The sequence below is a fragment of the Phyllostomus hastatus genome, unplaced genomic scaffold, assembly GCF_019186645.2.
Source record: "Phyllostomus hastatus isolate PE091 unplaced genomic scaffold, TTU_PhHast_1.1 phas_scaffold_216, whole genome shotgun sequence".
Lineage (NCBI taxonomy): Eukaryota > Metazoa > Chordata > Mammalia > Chiroptera > Phyllostomidae > Phyllostomus > Phyllostomus hastatus.
In genome coordinates this window covers 12,065,117-12,079,948 of record NW_025334018.1, presented here as the reverse complement: position 1 = coordinate 12,079,948, position 14,832 = coordinate 12,065,117, and the positions used below count along the sequence as shown (strand labels likewise).

General features: G+C 57.0%; 1 protein-coding gene across 2 annotated transcripts in view; it reads left to right on the top strand.

The window, feature by feature from the left end:
- The first annotated feature begins 869 nt into the window (after positions 1–869).
- VANGL1 (VANGL planar cell polarity protein 1) overlaps positions 870–14,832 on the top strand; it is a 46,959-nt gene continuing 32,996 nt past the window's right edge. Inside the window, exons 1-2 of one of the 2 annotated variants that reach the window (XM_045817013.1) lie at positions 870–1,006; positions 9,969–10,172. In XM_045817013.1, coding sequence (XP_045672969.1) covers positions 10,102–10,172 — 71 coding nt within the window. In that variant the 5' untranslated portion in view covers positions 870–1,006; positions 9,969–10,101. Of the gene's footprint in view, positions 1,007–1,776; positions 1,903–9,968; positions 10,173–14,832 lie in introns of those variants that run through there. The other variant, XM_045817012.1, reaches the window with a different exon arrangement.

Below are 14,832 nucleotides of genomic sequence, written 5' to 3'. Positions count from 1 at the left end.
ACCTGGAGGAGGCGGGGTGGGAACCTGGCAGCCGGCCTTCAGAGGTGTGCTCTGCCAGCAGTTTCTAGGAGGTGGGTTGGGGTGGGGTGTGTGTGGGGGGGGGGCAGGGACTGCTCTGTTAGCCCAGGAGGGAGAGGTTGGTCGAGGGGACCGCAGGGGACCTGAGTCGTGTGTGGTTGTTTGTGGGGCCATTTCCTGGGTGCGTGTGAGTTTAAGTGGGAGTGTGTACACTGGTGGGGGTGTGGATGTGGGTGCACATGGATTTTGCTGGTAAGTTCTTTGAATGTGTGTGTGGGGGGAGGAGGCAGGGAGGGGTTAGCCCCTGGACTGTGTGAATATATGTGTTCAGGATCTCATGAGGGCAAACGGGCCTGGGCTTTGTGCGGTTGTGAGTATGTGCAAGTGTGTGAGCTTGAGGGTGCAAATATGTCGGGGTGCAGGGTGGGGTCAATTCCTAGCCAGGTGTTTACGTGCAAGTGAAAGTGTGTGTGTGCGCTCAGTCCCTGGTGTCTGTGTGCGTATGAGTATGCTTGCTCGTGTGTGAGAGAGTGAGCTCGAGGGTGCAAGTATGTTGGGTGCTGGGTGGGGTCAGTCCCTGGCCATGTGTTTAAATGTGTGAATGTAGGGTGGGAATCAGTCTCTGGGGTCTGTGTGCGTATGTGTGAATGTGCGTGTGCGCCTGTGAGTGCGTCCCGAAGCGTGGAGTGACACGCGGTGGGGGGAGACGCCGCTGGTCCCCGCCCCCCGCGGCAGGTGGGCCGGGCCCGCGGCGGGGCCGGCCGCGCTCGCTGCTCTTGGCTAGCGGCCGCGCCGGGCTCGCAGGGCTGGGCTCGGGCTGCGGGGCGGCGCCGGGACAGGAAGCGGAAAGCGGCAGTGCAGCGGCGGCGGTGGCGGCGGCGGCGGCGGCGGCGGGGCTCTGCCTCTACAGGAGCCCAGCGCAGGCCGCAGAGCCGGGGCCGCTGCGAGCCGAGACCGCGGCCGCGGAGCCCGCACGGCCGGTGCCGAGGTGAGTCCGGCGAGAGGCCGGGCGCGGGGCGCAGACCTCGGGCGGGGAGCCGCCCCCAGCGCGGATCCCACACCCCCGCCGCAGGACTCAGACTCCGGCTCTCCGCTCTCCTCCCGCCTCCCCTCCTACGGACCGCACCCCGTGTGTGTGTGCTTCCCCGGATCCCACTCCTCTCCCACCCCCGCGAGGTGTGCCCCTCCTGCTCCTGCTCCGCGCTCCCCGCTGCACCCCACTTCCTTGGGTCCCGGCATTCCTTCCTTGCGCCTCGGACACCCCTTCTCCCTGGCTGCACTTTGGGGTGCGCCCTGGAGGTGCGCGTCCCCGCAGCCGGCAGGGAGTGGCCCAGCGTTCTTGGAGGCACCGGGCGGCTGCTTCGGCTGTGCGGGCCGGGGGCCGGGCGCGCACCCTGGTCCCCACCCCGCCGCGGGGCTCGACCCGGTAACCGTCAGCGCCCGGGGGCCGCCCGGCCCAGGGCCAGAAACCCGCACAGAGCTGGCCTGTGTTCACACCTCGCTTCCAAAATTGAGCCGGCCTCGGAGCCGGGGGGGCGAGTCCGGTGGCGCATCGCAGAGCGCAACAGGCAGGTAGGAGTTTACTTTCAAAAACGCCGGGGTGGAGCAGAAGGCGGCTGGCAAGTCTCTGCCCGAGGGCCCCGGTTGGAGGAAATCTCCCCGCACCCGGGCAGCTTCGACAGGGGCAGGACCTCTTTTCCAACTGCAGTCTTTGAACTGCCCCAAGCAACGCGCCCAGAGGAGTGTGAAGCTTTATAAAAATTTAAACGCGTCGGTGGTGGAGGCAGGAGTGGGGCGGAGCCGCGGCCTGGCGGCCGGAGATGAGCTTGGAGTGAGACTTGGAGCCCAGAATTCTCTTGCTCGGTTTCCACATCTTTAAACCAGGTATCCAGCGCGCGCCGCGAAGGTGTTGTGAGCACTTTTAGCTGCTTGTTAAGAGTTGCTAGAGCGCTTTATTATGGTGATAGAGTGGCTGGCACTTGCATTTTGTTAACCCTTCTATGTTTCCGGGCTCTGGTTGGAAATGAATGTATTTTTAGACACTTATTCCAAAGAGCTAGCAAGCTGTAAAGACTCAGGCACTTTCGGTGATGTGTTTAGAAATTTTACATGTTGTTGGGCATATTATAACTTGTGTCGCCCATCAACAGTGCTAATTAGCATTCTCCTTCCTAGGGGTGGGTAGTTTGATTATACAACTCCTAGGTTCTTTAAGTGAGATAGCAGAAACTGTCTGCATCCAGGGAGATGTAATTAGTCATTTTATGTAACCACTAATTAGAGTTTTTAGAGTTGAATTAAATCGATGTGATCTCGTTGGGGCTTTGATTTGTGGGAGGAATCTGTTTTATTTTATAGTTCACAGAAATAACACTTTTCACCTATCTGTGAGCATTTAGCATTTCTCCAAACGTCGGTGGTGTCTAAGTGTAATTAGTAAAACACCCGGTGTGAAACTTACTGTCACAGTGCTGGCTGTGCGACTTGGTTGCAGCTCAGTCAGTAAGTAAAATGGGACAAGAATCCTGAGAACGGCCTATTTGTGCCTATCCCGCAGAATCTTTTAGCTGTTCCGTATGGGAGTGACCGGGAAAAACCATGAAGGGGTTTCCTTCCCAAGCAACAAGTCCTGGTCAACCCTGCTCTTGAAGAAGAAACAGGCCCCGAGTGAGGAAGGTTTTACAATGGCTGTCCCCCCTTCTTTGCGTAAATGAAACAGTTCTGGTCATTGCTACAGTGCTATCCATTACCGTGTCTCAGAGCACAGGGTCTAGAATTAGACTCTCAGAGCTCGAGCCCCTAGCTCCCTCACTTCCCGGGTGTGCGGCTCGGTACCCTTAACTGTAACGTGAAATTAACCTTTTACCTCCCTTATAAGGTTTGGTCCCATAATTAAGTGAGGTATTAAATGGGAACGACTTACAACAGCCCCTCCCACATCCTCTATCATCTGTCGAGTGAACTAGCCGTGGTTACGGGGCTCGCTGGGTGTGGGCTAGTGATTTGGGCACGGTGCTACGCTCTTGGTGGGTGAGACTGGATCAGGGGGTCTCGCGGCTGGACCACGTTTCTCCTAGGGACTTTGGTCTGGTCTGAAGCGTGACAAGAAGGTGCGTGTATGTCCTGCTGTCTTGTCCCCACTGTCCTTCTGGATCCTGCTTACTGGACAGCGGTCACGGGACCAGGCACCGGGGAGTTCACCGAGGAGGTGATCCCCGTGAAATCTGTTTTGCTGAAGCTTAGATGTCTAACAGGGGCAAAGGGATTACTTGAAAACAAATGTACAGCGTAGAGCCCCTGACATGGTAACTATTCACAGGTCCTTAGAAACCTACACTGAGCTGGCTGGGGCGTTTTAGAGGTAATTAATGACTCGGGCCCAGAGTGGTTATTCTGGGAAGGTGAGCTGAAATCATTGGCAAGGCAGGTAAAATGAGGTTGGCATTTTCTTTCCTTGTTAAGAGTGGCCCAGAATGGCTCATTTACAAGAGCTCTGTTGTAATGAAAGAATCGTGGGAGTTGTCATAAATGCCACAACCGCTGACCCCCACCTCGGTGGCCTGGATGATGAGTTACGGTTCAGGGACCACAAGTTCAGCGACAAGTTTTGCAGACCTTGCCCTTGCCCTCCACACCCTCGCTTACAGCCCCGAGGTCCTCCCAGGAAACCTGGGAGAACACACACCGTCTCCTCTGATCTCTGTGATACTCACTCCCGTCCTGGGGACGGGAAAAGGGGAGGCCTGCACGGAACAGGGTGGAAATCATTAAATTACTTACCTACGGTTGTTGATCTTCATGAAAGATAGACTATGACAGACCCCCCCAAAGTACGTTAAGTTCAATGAAAATGATACCCAAGTCATATGCCATAAAAGGTATTCTAGCTGAGAGAATTTCACTTTGCTGAGGAATGACAATACCCTCACAGTTGTGAGTGCTCACCATATACGAGGCGCCGTTCTGAGTGATGGTGAGTTATCTCACTGCATAGCCACCTCACTGAGGCCATACGGTAAATACTGTATATAACTGTGTTGTTATAGGTAGGGAAACAGGCACAGAAAGGTTGAGTAGCTTGATTTAAGTCGCACAGCTGATAAGTACCGGAGCCAGGATTTGAACAGGGGGCTGTCCAACCACATTGCTTCTCTTCTGCAGAAGTGAAGTTGACTCTAAACCAAAGTATTTAAACTCTCACATTCCCCTTCAATGCCGTACAATTAAACACAGGTATCTTGAGGAAAATGTTGGCCTCTAAACATAGTAAAAATAACAATGAATAGAGTCCACCCTTTAGCATTTTACATACAATATGATAAAAAGTAAATATTTGAAGTAATGTGCGCAGAATATAGAAGCCCAGATGCACCGGAACCTCTTTTCCTTCGACCACACCCACTGCGGATGGAGGGGAAGGAGGGCGGTGGCGGTTCAAGTTCAGTGCCAGTCTCTGCACCCCTGGCGAGGGAGCCTGCTGCCCTCCAAACTAGAGTTCCCTTAATGACTTAATAAGCTCCAGGCAGAGCTGTGGGTGTTTTTATAATTTCCTTTTCACGAAGGTTAGCTTCTGTTTACCACTGTCATTACCGTAACATATTATTTCCCTCCTATGGTTTTCGGAACGCTGTGTTCTCTGCTTAAGTAGTAGGTATATTCTGTGTGCATGAACATGACTTTGGGGGAAGATTCTCTTCGAGGCCATCAATCTTCACTTTGCTTTGAGTAAAGGGCGGTGAAGGTGGTTCTCCTGGTCATTTTCGCCTGACAGTTCCAGAATTGAAGATCCTGCCACTCAGACGTGGCCTGTGCACCGTCTCAGCGCCGCCCTGGTGGCCGCGGTGAGGAGCTGCAGCCCCATGCTGGCGGCAGCCTCCCGCAGTGCCTGCAGCGCCTGAGGGTGAATGTCCCGCAGCAGAGGGGGTGCAGCTGCTCAGGGCACCTCCGAAGCAGAAATTGCGCCTCTGAGTGAGACAGGTGTGTGGGCGGCAGGGCAGCTCCACCCCTGGCCCTTGCGTCCTCACTGCTGCATCTAACGCCTGCACCTTTTCCTCTTCTACAAAACTGGGCATTTAAACCGGACCATCTCTAAGGTGTCTTCCCCAGCACTTGTGTGGGCTGCGCACGGCCACAGAAACCCTCCGTGCAGCCCACGTGGAGCTCCCGGCGGGGCCCAGGAGCTGGAGAGGCGGTAATGAGAGGGTTGCTGCCCTTGCAGTGTTACCGTCTGCTCAGGAGCCAGATGTGAAGTAATCACTCCAATGGAGAACGGGACATCATGGTATAAAGCGAAAGTCCAGGCCGAGGTGCACGGGGGTTGAGCAGGGAAGCGACATTGTGCGGTGAGTTGAAAGATCACGCTGGCCACCACCTGCTGGGCCCCAGTGCAGTGTGGGTCCGGTTTGGGGTTCCAGACTCCAGGACCCTTCAGAACCTGTACCTGCCTCCACCCCATTCAGGCCAGTCCAGCAGCCTGTCAGTCAGTTTATTACCCTGGGGCTCTGGTTCCTTTTGACACCTTTATCATCTTCCTGATAAGGTGGCCCTCTGACCCTGTCTGAGTTCCGCTAATTTCTTGTGCATACAAGGAAACTGTCTTGTGAATATATCGTTGGAGTGATAAGCTTCAGGATGTGCTTTTCTGTTAACTACATCGTCCCTTCTGACCCAGGGTTTTGCTTCCCGCTGTCTCAGTTACCTGTGGTCAACCACTCTCCAAAAATGCTAAACGGAAAGTCCCAGAAATAAGCCATTCATAGGTTTTAAACTGCATGTATTCTGAGGAGTGTGATGAAATCTCGCTCGATCCTGTGTGAGAAGTGAATTATCCTATTGTCCAGTGCGTCCACGTTGCAGATGCTGCCCGCTCCTTACTCACACAGTGGTCTCGTGGTGGTCGCAGTGGTCGGCTGGCGGCACCGCAGTGCCTGTGTCCAGTGCCCGTGGGTTTCCTTCTCAGCGTCTCATGTGTCTCATTTCCTCTCGCGCAGGGACACCTGTCGTCTCACAGCGGCGCAGGGAGGAGAAGGCCGAGTACGGCCCAGTGCGGTAGTCCGAGAGGGACCACATTCACATGCTCTTGTTACAGTACATTGTCGTAATTGCTCTATTAATTATTCGTTATTGTTGTTAGTCTCTTCCTGTGCCTAGTTTATAAATTAAACTTTCTCATAGGCATATATGTATATCAAAAATCATAGTACATATAGGGTGCGTTACTGTCTGCGGTTTCAGGCACCCACGGGGGGTCTTGGAACATGTCTCCCATCAGTAAGGGGGGGGCTATAGTGTGACTACTGTACATCGAAGCTCCTACATTGGCTTTTAAAATGAGCTCGCCCTGGGTTTTTGTCGCTTGGCTGCCTGTTGCTGCCTCTTCATCCCCACTCGGACTGCGGACAGGAGTTCACCGTGTGGTGCAGGAGAAGGGGCCTGGGCTCTGCGCAGACTGGGTGGATTCAGCGAGGAAACCTGTAGGCTTGGTAACAGGGTAGCCCTGGAGGAGTGGGTGGCTGAGAACCGGGAGAGTGGGGGCGGGGAGGAGCCTGGAGTTCCGAGGGCTCTTAGTGACAGTGGGCTGCCTGGGAGGAAGGGAAGAGCGAGCATTGAAGTGGCACCGGGGTGGAGCCAGAGGACCGACCGGATGATGACGTCACCTGGCAGGGGACATGGGGAAGGGTAGGCCAGGCCAGGGGAGGACAGGTGCGACGGTGGCTGGCGATGAACCCAGGGCAGCAGAGGCCTGAGTGGGACCCGTGCAGTGGGGACTCGGCCTTTTGGTACTTGTCGGGTGCCTGTGTGTCCAGAATGCCCTGGGGGCAAACAATAGCTCTTGTCTCCGCATCTTGCATTGGGGTAGATCCATGGATGGAGAGCAGTGGGCGAGTTTGCGTCTTTAGGGACACTTGGATGGGGAGACGGGAGGGTGTGTTGGAGGAATGGCATCAGTGCATTACAATGGACACTGGCCTGTGCCATGTGCGTTGTCCTTGCTGTGTCCCTAGCTTTGCCAAAAGGGTCCCTAGATGCTTCCCACATAGGGCGGTGGATGAATGAATAGGTAGACGAGATCTAGGGGACGGAGGACAGGATGTGACCTTTGGTCTAGGCCCGTGCCCATCAGCGGCCATCACCTGCCAGCCGAGAGCTGTTTCGGGGGAAAGGGTGGGGGGATGGGGTGACGGTGGAGAAGGGAGAGGCAGCGCAGCACGCAGACCCCGCCTTCGCTAAGTACAGGCCAGAGCTGTGGGAGGGAAGCTGGACTGGGGCAGCTGGTAGGGTTAGGTAGAGCCTTTCCCAAAAGGAGCCCATGATTTTCTTTGAGGGACATGCCTGGAGTTGCCTTAATGGATGGCCAGGATTTTTAATGAGGACGGAGAGTGACGTCTGCTGGCAGAGGAGGGAGAGGGACGGCCCTTGGGTTTCCAGGTGCCGGAGGCTTGACGTGGGCAGGCTCCATGCGTGTTCACAAGCAGCCGGGGGAGTGATCCTGTGAGGTGGCCTCGTTTTACAGGGGGAGAAGCAGACGCCCGGAGTGGTGGGCATCTGCCCCACGGTGGCACAGCCAGGGGGCTGGAATGGGATCAGCCAGGTTCTGGGGAGGTGGGCCACTCGCCTCTGAGACCCCCAGCAACAGTTAGCAAGAGTTGGCTGGAAGTTGGGCTGGAAAGGGCAGTCAGGAATGATGGGTTGGGAGGCAGAGAAAGTGTAGGAGTTGTGGGTGGTGAATTCTGAATGTGGAAGAGGCAGTGGGGGTTCTGGGCGGAGCTGCTCGCGCTAGAACGCGCAGGTCAGCAGAGAGCAGGGCCTTCAGGGAGAGGGGCTGGCTCGGGGCAGGCCCGCGGAGCCTGGCTCACCTCCCGGTGTAGCCTGCCAGGGACGCAGCCGCAAAGCCCGGAGCAGAAAAGAACGAATCTCAGGCGCTGAAAGCTCATTGAAGTTGCTCGTGGGAATGGTGGGGGGCAGAGGAGGGAGAAGACAAGATGAGTGTGCTGGCGAAGTCTTCTAGGAAAAGTGGGAGTAGGCCTGAGAGCAAAACTAACATTTTCTTTCAAAATGCCTGACATTCGTTTTCACACTCACGGTCGCCCCAGAAACAGGGGCCTTATTTTTGCTTAAGGGATGAGGAGACCCGAGGCTTAGTGAGCAGGGGGCTGAGGTGCTAGCCCAGTGCCCTCTGGCTGCAGGTGAGCTGCAGGGGAGCCCCCAGGTGGGAAGGCAGCGCAGGCCCCGCTCCGCCCCGCTCCTTTCCCAGGGCTTCCCTCTTCCTGGGAGGGACAAGGGGACCTTGGGTTTCAGTACCGGACCCAGCGTGCTGACAACCACGACTTCGTTTACCTAGAACATGCTTGGGGCCACGCTGGGAGCGTTCACACTTGTGTAGCTTATTTCTTCCTCTTGTTAGACACGTTTTACAGATGCCAGTTCAGAGGGGTTGAGTATTGTGACTGCAGTCACACAGCTAATAAGCCAGTGAGAGCTGGTTTGGGGACCCAGCTCCAGATTCTGTATCATCCGATCAACCCTGTGAAGACAGTGGCTCCCCGATTCACCCTGGTGTGACAGAGGGGAAACTGGTGCCCAAGGCCGGGGGCACGTCCCAAGACGGGAAGAGCCCTGGCCAGAACCCCTATCAACCTCTGATTGCCTGGGGCCCTTGTCAGCAGAGGACATCCAGGACCAGGGAGGCTCGCCCTGGACCACCGACCAGGGAGGGGAGGGGGGAAGGCATCCTTTGAGAGTGGGGGCTGTGGGGGCTCTCAGGGAACTCCCTGCACACCTGCAGGTGGTTGCTGGGGTGGGGGTGGGGTGGGGTGGGGCGGTGACCTCCCCCGCAGCAGGGACGGGGCCTGGTGTTTGCAGGTCCTTTGTTGTTGTCTTTGCACTTCCCTGGATGGCTCTGTTTGCAGTTTCAGCCTCCAGGGGCCCTGAAAGGAGGAGCCCCGGAGGGCGGAGACCAGCTCTGGGGTGATGGCCGCGTGGGAGGGGCACCACTTGCAGATCTCAAGTTTTCTAGAAGTTAGCGTGTGGGGTCCAGAAATTTACTTGGAAATGTTTCTGATTTATTTTTATGGCCAAGCAATATCCAATGGAGATGTGGGAAAAGACCTAGGAGCCTGCAACTCATCAATCACCTGCTCTCTTTTTCTGATGTCCCTCTTCATCCTTATCTTTCCTTAAGTGATTTTATAGCCTCATAACTGCAGGGTAGCAGGATAGGTCTGTGCAATGCCTGGTGCCGTAGCCGCGCTTGAAACTGCGGGCCGTCGTAAAGGTCTCCGTTCTGCTCAGCTGTCATTTTAAGCAGCTGTGTGATCTTTCTGTGGGTGGATAAACCTCCTCCCCTGTTTTGGGGGGCATTTAGATCGTTTCTAGCTTTTTACTGTTACAGACAGTGCAGTAATCATTGTTTTTCTTTCAAAAAGAAATTAGTTCCCTCACATAAATTCTCAGGAATTTGGGTTCCTGGTTTGAAGAGACTGAGAATTTTTTTTTCTTTTCCTTTAAAATTGGCCTTTGGAAACTAGGAGCAAACCCCTTGTAAGTGACTTCCTTGTGTATCGTTTTTTGTAATCGGCAGACCGGCAGGGGGTGCTGGGCCTGGTGTCTGGGGCTGTGGGGAGCCACCTCCCCCAGCTGGAGCCTCTGGGGGCCAGGCTGCGTCCCGGAAATGGCCCGGGGCCAGGTGTCACCCCCCTCCGTTTTTCCTGCTGCTGTGGTTGGGGGCAGGGGGGAGGTTTGCGTGCCAGTCACCTACCTGTCTCCCTCCCTCCCAGGTACCCGGGGAGCTTGTTGCTGCATGCGTGGAGCGTTTAGTGTCCAGAAGCTTCGCTCTCGCTCACTTGTTCAGTGATGGGGACCCCAGAGGAGGCGGCTGCTGTCCTTTAGCTTCCAGCCCTTTAGGTTGGCTCTGACGGTTGATACCGGTTTCCCCCCAACCCTTTCCCCAGGATTTGTTCCTGTTGAAGAGCGGCTCCTTGATTCCCAGATGCTTTGAGGTTCCCGGAACCCAGCTGGCGAAGTTGTCTACCTCCACGGAGAAGCAGGAGCTGTTCCTTCATCCAAAGCAAGCTGTCCACTGCTATGGATACCGAATCCACGTATTCTGGATACTCTTACTATTCAAGTCACTCGAAAAAATCTCACCGGCAAGGGTATGTAAGCTGTGGACGGTCCCGCCTTCCTTGTTGGAGACACTTGCAGGTCTGTGGGGCATGTAGATTCACTTTTCAGGCCCGTCAGAGGTGCAGGGCCGTGGGGCTGGGCGTTTGGGCCGTGGGGCTGGGTGTTCGGGCCTGTGCGTGAGCAGCGGAGCTCGAAGAGCATTCAGCACGCACGGGGCGTAACCGCACCACCACGCTGCGATTTATTGCTTCCATTACAGTTGATGACCTTAATTTCTCACAATCGACTTTAAATTAAAGTCTCTCTCTGCAGTGGAAATGTTTCTTCACTTCCAAGTACTTCTCATAGATGGCAGTTCTCCCAAAGCTTCAGGAAGAATGTAAATGGAAATTTTTTAAAAGCCGTGTTAATTTGTTGCTTTCCGGCCAAAGCTGCTGCCTCGGTCCATTTTGCGTTTGCCACGAGGCTTACCCAGTGGGGGGGGAGGGGCCTGATGCCTCCTTCTCTCTGACTCGGGCTTGGAAAACGCTGTCCTGGGTGCCGGGGGCTAACCCCTCCCCTGAGCAGAAGGTTCTGGGGTGCGCCGGTGCTCACGGAGCCCGGCGCACAGACCTGCGGAGTGCTTGGCGAGTAATGAGTGACTGAAGAGAAGGCACCGTGCTGCTTGAGGCTGCGGGTGCTAAAACTTGGTGCCGCCATGCCTTCAGACTCATCTGTGAAATGGGTACGGCAGTCGCCTCCTTGCAGGGTTGTCGAGAGGTCATTCAGTGGTGCATGTAAAGCATCTAACACAGCACATAGTAGGAGGTCGCTGGCCAGTGGTTGCATCAATGCCATGAATGGCCATGGCATTTCAGCCCCAGAGTCAAAGGCTCCATCTGGCCACCGCCCAGAGGCCCACAGGTGGCCCGGCCCTGCACGGCCCGGGCAGGGTGACTGGTGTGCCCCTGACTGAGCAGGTCCTCATACGAGCAGCTGAATGCAGATCCTCGTGCAGGAAGGGGCCCGGCAGGGGTTCTCCCGGCCGCCGGGAGGGTCCCCCACGGGGACGGGGCTGGATGCCGGGGGTGGGGGGGGGAACTGGCGGGGACGCTCGTTTCTCTGGCATCTTCCTTCTGTGCTCATCCCGTCTCCCACGGGTGTGCACTCTGCAATTAAAGCTCTGAGTGGGATAGAGAAGGGTGAAAGAAGGACACTTAAAGACGTATAAATGTGTTCACAAGGCCGCGCTTTCAAAAACAAGCCCACCTCTTCGCACGTTGTAACAGCTCTACAGTCTCGCGATGCGGTGGGTGTGAACAGGTCAGCCGTGCCGGTGTCTGGGTTACGAGGGATCCGAATCTGCCCCCCGAGGTTATGAGGGATATGGGTGCTTTACTTTCCAACATCCACAGTTTTCTGGGTCTCCGTGCGTTGCTGTTAGAATCATGAAAACGCAGGGCAAGGACGTAGGTGGGCCTGTGTGGGAGCCCAGGGGAGCCCCAGCGAGGATGGCGGTGCTGCCGCAGGTTTCCGAGGCCAGGCGCACTCGCCAAACTCGCTGTGAAATACCGGGAATAGCGCTGTCAAAGCAGCGATCCTCGGGCCTTCTAGGGAAACCTGTTCCTTGTCCGTGTGCCCGGCTTCCCTTTGCCACACCACAGGATGCACATCGGAATTTGGGGCTCTCTCGGTGTTCGGCGATGAATAAGGGGGACCCCTTGCAGTGTTCCGAGTGGGGCCGTCCCCAGTGTCCTTTATCTGCACGCGAGTCCCGGCTGCCATGCCCCGGGGCCCCGGCTGTGCTCGGCCGTTTCCTCGGGCCTCTGGGGGCCCCCAGAAACTGATACAGAGCCGCAGCAGTGCCCTTGTGGAAACTGAAAGAGACGGGAACTTTCCATGTTAACAGCATGCAGGCCTCCCAGCGCCTTCCCCGACCTGTGTGGAAAGCACGTAGCAAATGATAATACAAGCTGAGACTTAATAATAAATTGATGGAGGAACGTCACTGGGGGCCAACATGGGGCAGCTCTGGTGCAGGGACACCGTGTGCAGTGCGCTCCCGGCTCTTGGGAAGCAGGCAGTGCCCACATGCGGTGAATTCTCTGTCTGCAGCCGGGTGGGACGTCGTCGCTGTGGGGCCGAGGCTGCCACTCTTTGCCAGGACAGACAGGACACGAAGCAGCGACGGTCCCCCTCCACTGGCCTGGGCAGACCCTCGATCCAGCCAAGAGCCTCTCGTCCCCCGGACTGTCCCTGGGAAGGCCGCTCTGCTCAGGCCCTCGTTGGGCATTTGAATGGAAGTGTGGGAAAGGGGAGGGGCCTGGCTTTTGGGGGTAATTTTAGTAGAACTGTGGCCCAGAGAGGAATGGTGATGCACTCCAAACGTGATGTGCCTGATGACGCTGCCACCGACTTTGCAGGAGGGGCTGGGTTCCAAGCAGATGACAGGTGACTCTTTCCTAGCAAAGAGGGCAGTGCCCTGGTTTTGCGATGTCTGTCATCCCCAGAGGGTGTCCGGTTGAATTGCTGGGGAAACGGTGTGGCCTCGGCCGACCTCGCCTAACCTGTGGGTCTGGCGCACCGGTTCCCTGAGCTGAGTACGGCAGCGGCCAGCGGTGGTGAGGGCCAGCGGGCGAGTGCCCTTGGGGCCTCAGTCCTCTCCTGCGTCCTCACAGCCGTCCTGCAGTGGTGGGAGGTGGTGCCCCCATTGATCAGCTGACGAGAGTGCGGCCCAGGGGCACCAAAATTTGCTTGAGGTGCCCAGGCTGGTGGGCACCTGCGGCAGGTATCAGGCCCGCTTGTTGGTTTTTTGGAAGCCTGTGCTTTTCCCCTGGGCCGGGCAGGAGTCAGTGGCAGGAAAACAAATGGAAAGGAAATGAAGAGTAACTCATGTGACTAATGTGCCGAAATGCATTGTCCGAAATAGGGCTGCCCGAACGAGGGGGCTGGGGCCTTTGTTCCCAGGCTGCCCGGACTGAGCGCGAGAGGAAGCAGCCAGCCAGTCCCTGCCGTCAGCCAGCGGAGGGGAAGGGCAGGTAGTGGGTGGTGGTGAGAAGGAAAGGGAGGGGCACCTGGTGGGGCCAGCGTTCCCCAAATAGAAAGAGCAAACAACAGCCATAGAGCCAAAGCCGCTTCCCAGGAAATGCGGCTGCAAGTGGGACTCCTGTGGGACTCGATGGGGAAGCTGCTGGGCCGAGGGGCCGTTTGCAGCAGCTGCCAAAGGCTCAGCTCTAAAACCACCTGGGGAGATGCGTTCACACGCACACAGGTACAGACCCATGCCGTGCCCTCGCCCGCTCTGCCTGCCCCTCTTGCACACACATGTGCACAGATACACTCATCTTTACTCGGGCAGAGGTTGCATGGAAACAGACTGAGAGAGGAGGATACCAAGAGTCCTGTGGCTGACACACCTGTTCAGCAAAGGCACGCAGGTGACCCAGACCGCTTGGAGCCGGAAAGCGCCCGAGTGTGCCTGAGCCTCTTTCAGGGGCTTGGTCTCCTCACTCCCCTGGTCTCTGGCCTGTGTCCTCTGACTGGTCACCATGGGGGAGCCCTCTCCCAGAGGACTCTCGGCCCTTCCTTGGAGTCACGGCATCGGGAACTGCTCGGACGGACGCTGGGGACCTGTTGCACCGAGGCGGCCACGCTGTGGCTGTAGCTCTGTGAACTGGAAAGCGCCGACTGACAGCATTTTTGCTGGACTTGCGTATTTAGTGTCGGCTCAGACCCCCCGGGGCAGCCGCACAGGACCAGCATGTCTGTAAAAGCTGCAGGACAGTTGAGCCCCTGCTGTATACAGGGCATTTCACGCACAGGCCGACTTCCAAGCATTTAGTCCAGCAGCTCCCCTCCCCCAGGAGGATTTGGGGGGGAGCGATTAGGGGAACGATTCCCGGATCACCTGGGGCGCTGGTGGGAAATGCAGATTCCTGCTGTCTCCCTCCCCAGAGGAATTCTCGGAGGGTGGCGCCAGCGAGTCTGTACCCAGATCCACACCCCCCGGGGATCTCTCTGCACACTCCGGCTGGGGGAGGCCCTGGTTTAGGGTTTCTGGCGCTGGGGTTATCAGATAATGGGCCCTTATCTGGTTTACCTCAGATGTTACCAGAGTAGCCGATAGACGGTGCTTCTCTCTCGGGTGCCATGGGGCCCTTTACGAGCCAGGCTGAGGGGTGGGCGGTGGGACTGGCTGTTTCCAGCCCTGGGTGGCTCCCCCCCGCCGCCGCCCTCTGCCTGGCAGGGTCCAGGCTCCAGGAACCGGTGCTCAGAAAGCATTTTGATTTCCAGTGGAATTTGTGCTGTCACAGGATGTGACCCCTGGGGCCCGTGGATAGATAGACGGGTGAGGGGAGCAGGTGACTTGACTGATGGTGGAGAGTGACCCAGGTGAGAGCAGGTGGGGAAAGGGGAAACAGGGTAAAGGGGAAGGGGGGGCTGCTGGGTCTGGCCCGGGGGTGGGGGCACCCCGGGGCACCACAGTTCTAGACCCTGAAGAGTTCACCCTGGCTCGTGGGAAGTCTCGCCCGAGTTGCTTATCGTTTCCCACAGGGAGTCCTTCGGAAGTGATTATTTTTGGCAGCCCAGGGTGTTGGGCACTCTGTGCTCCCCAAGGTCACAGCCCGGCCGTGACTCCCAGCAGCAGCCTCAGAGGCACATGTCACAGCTGTGGTGGCTGGTCCAGCACAGGGTGTGGGGAGGAGCCAT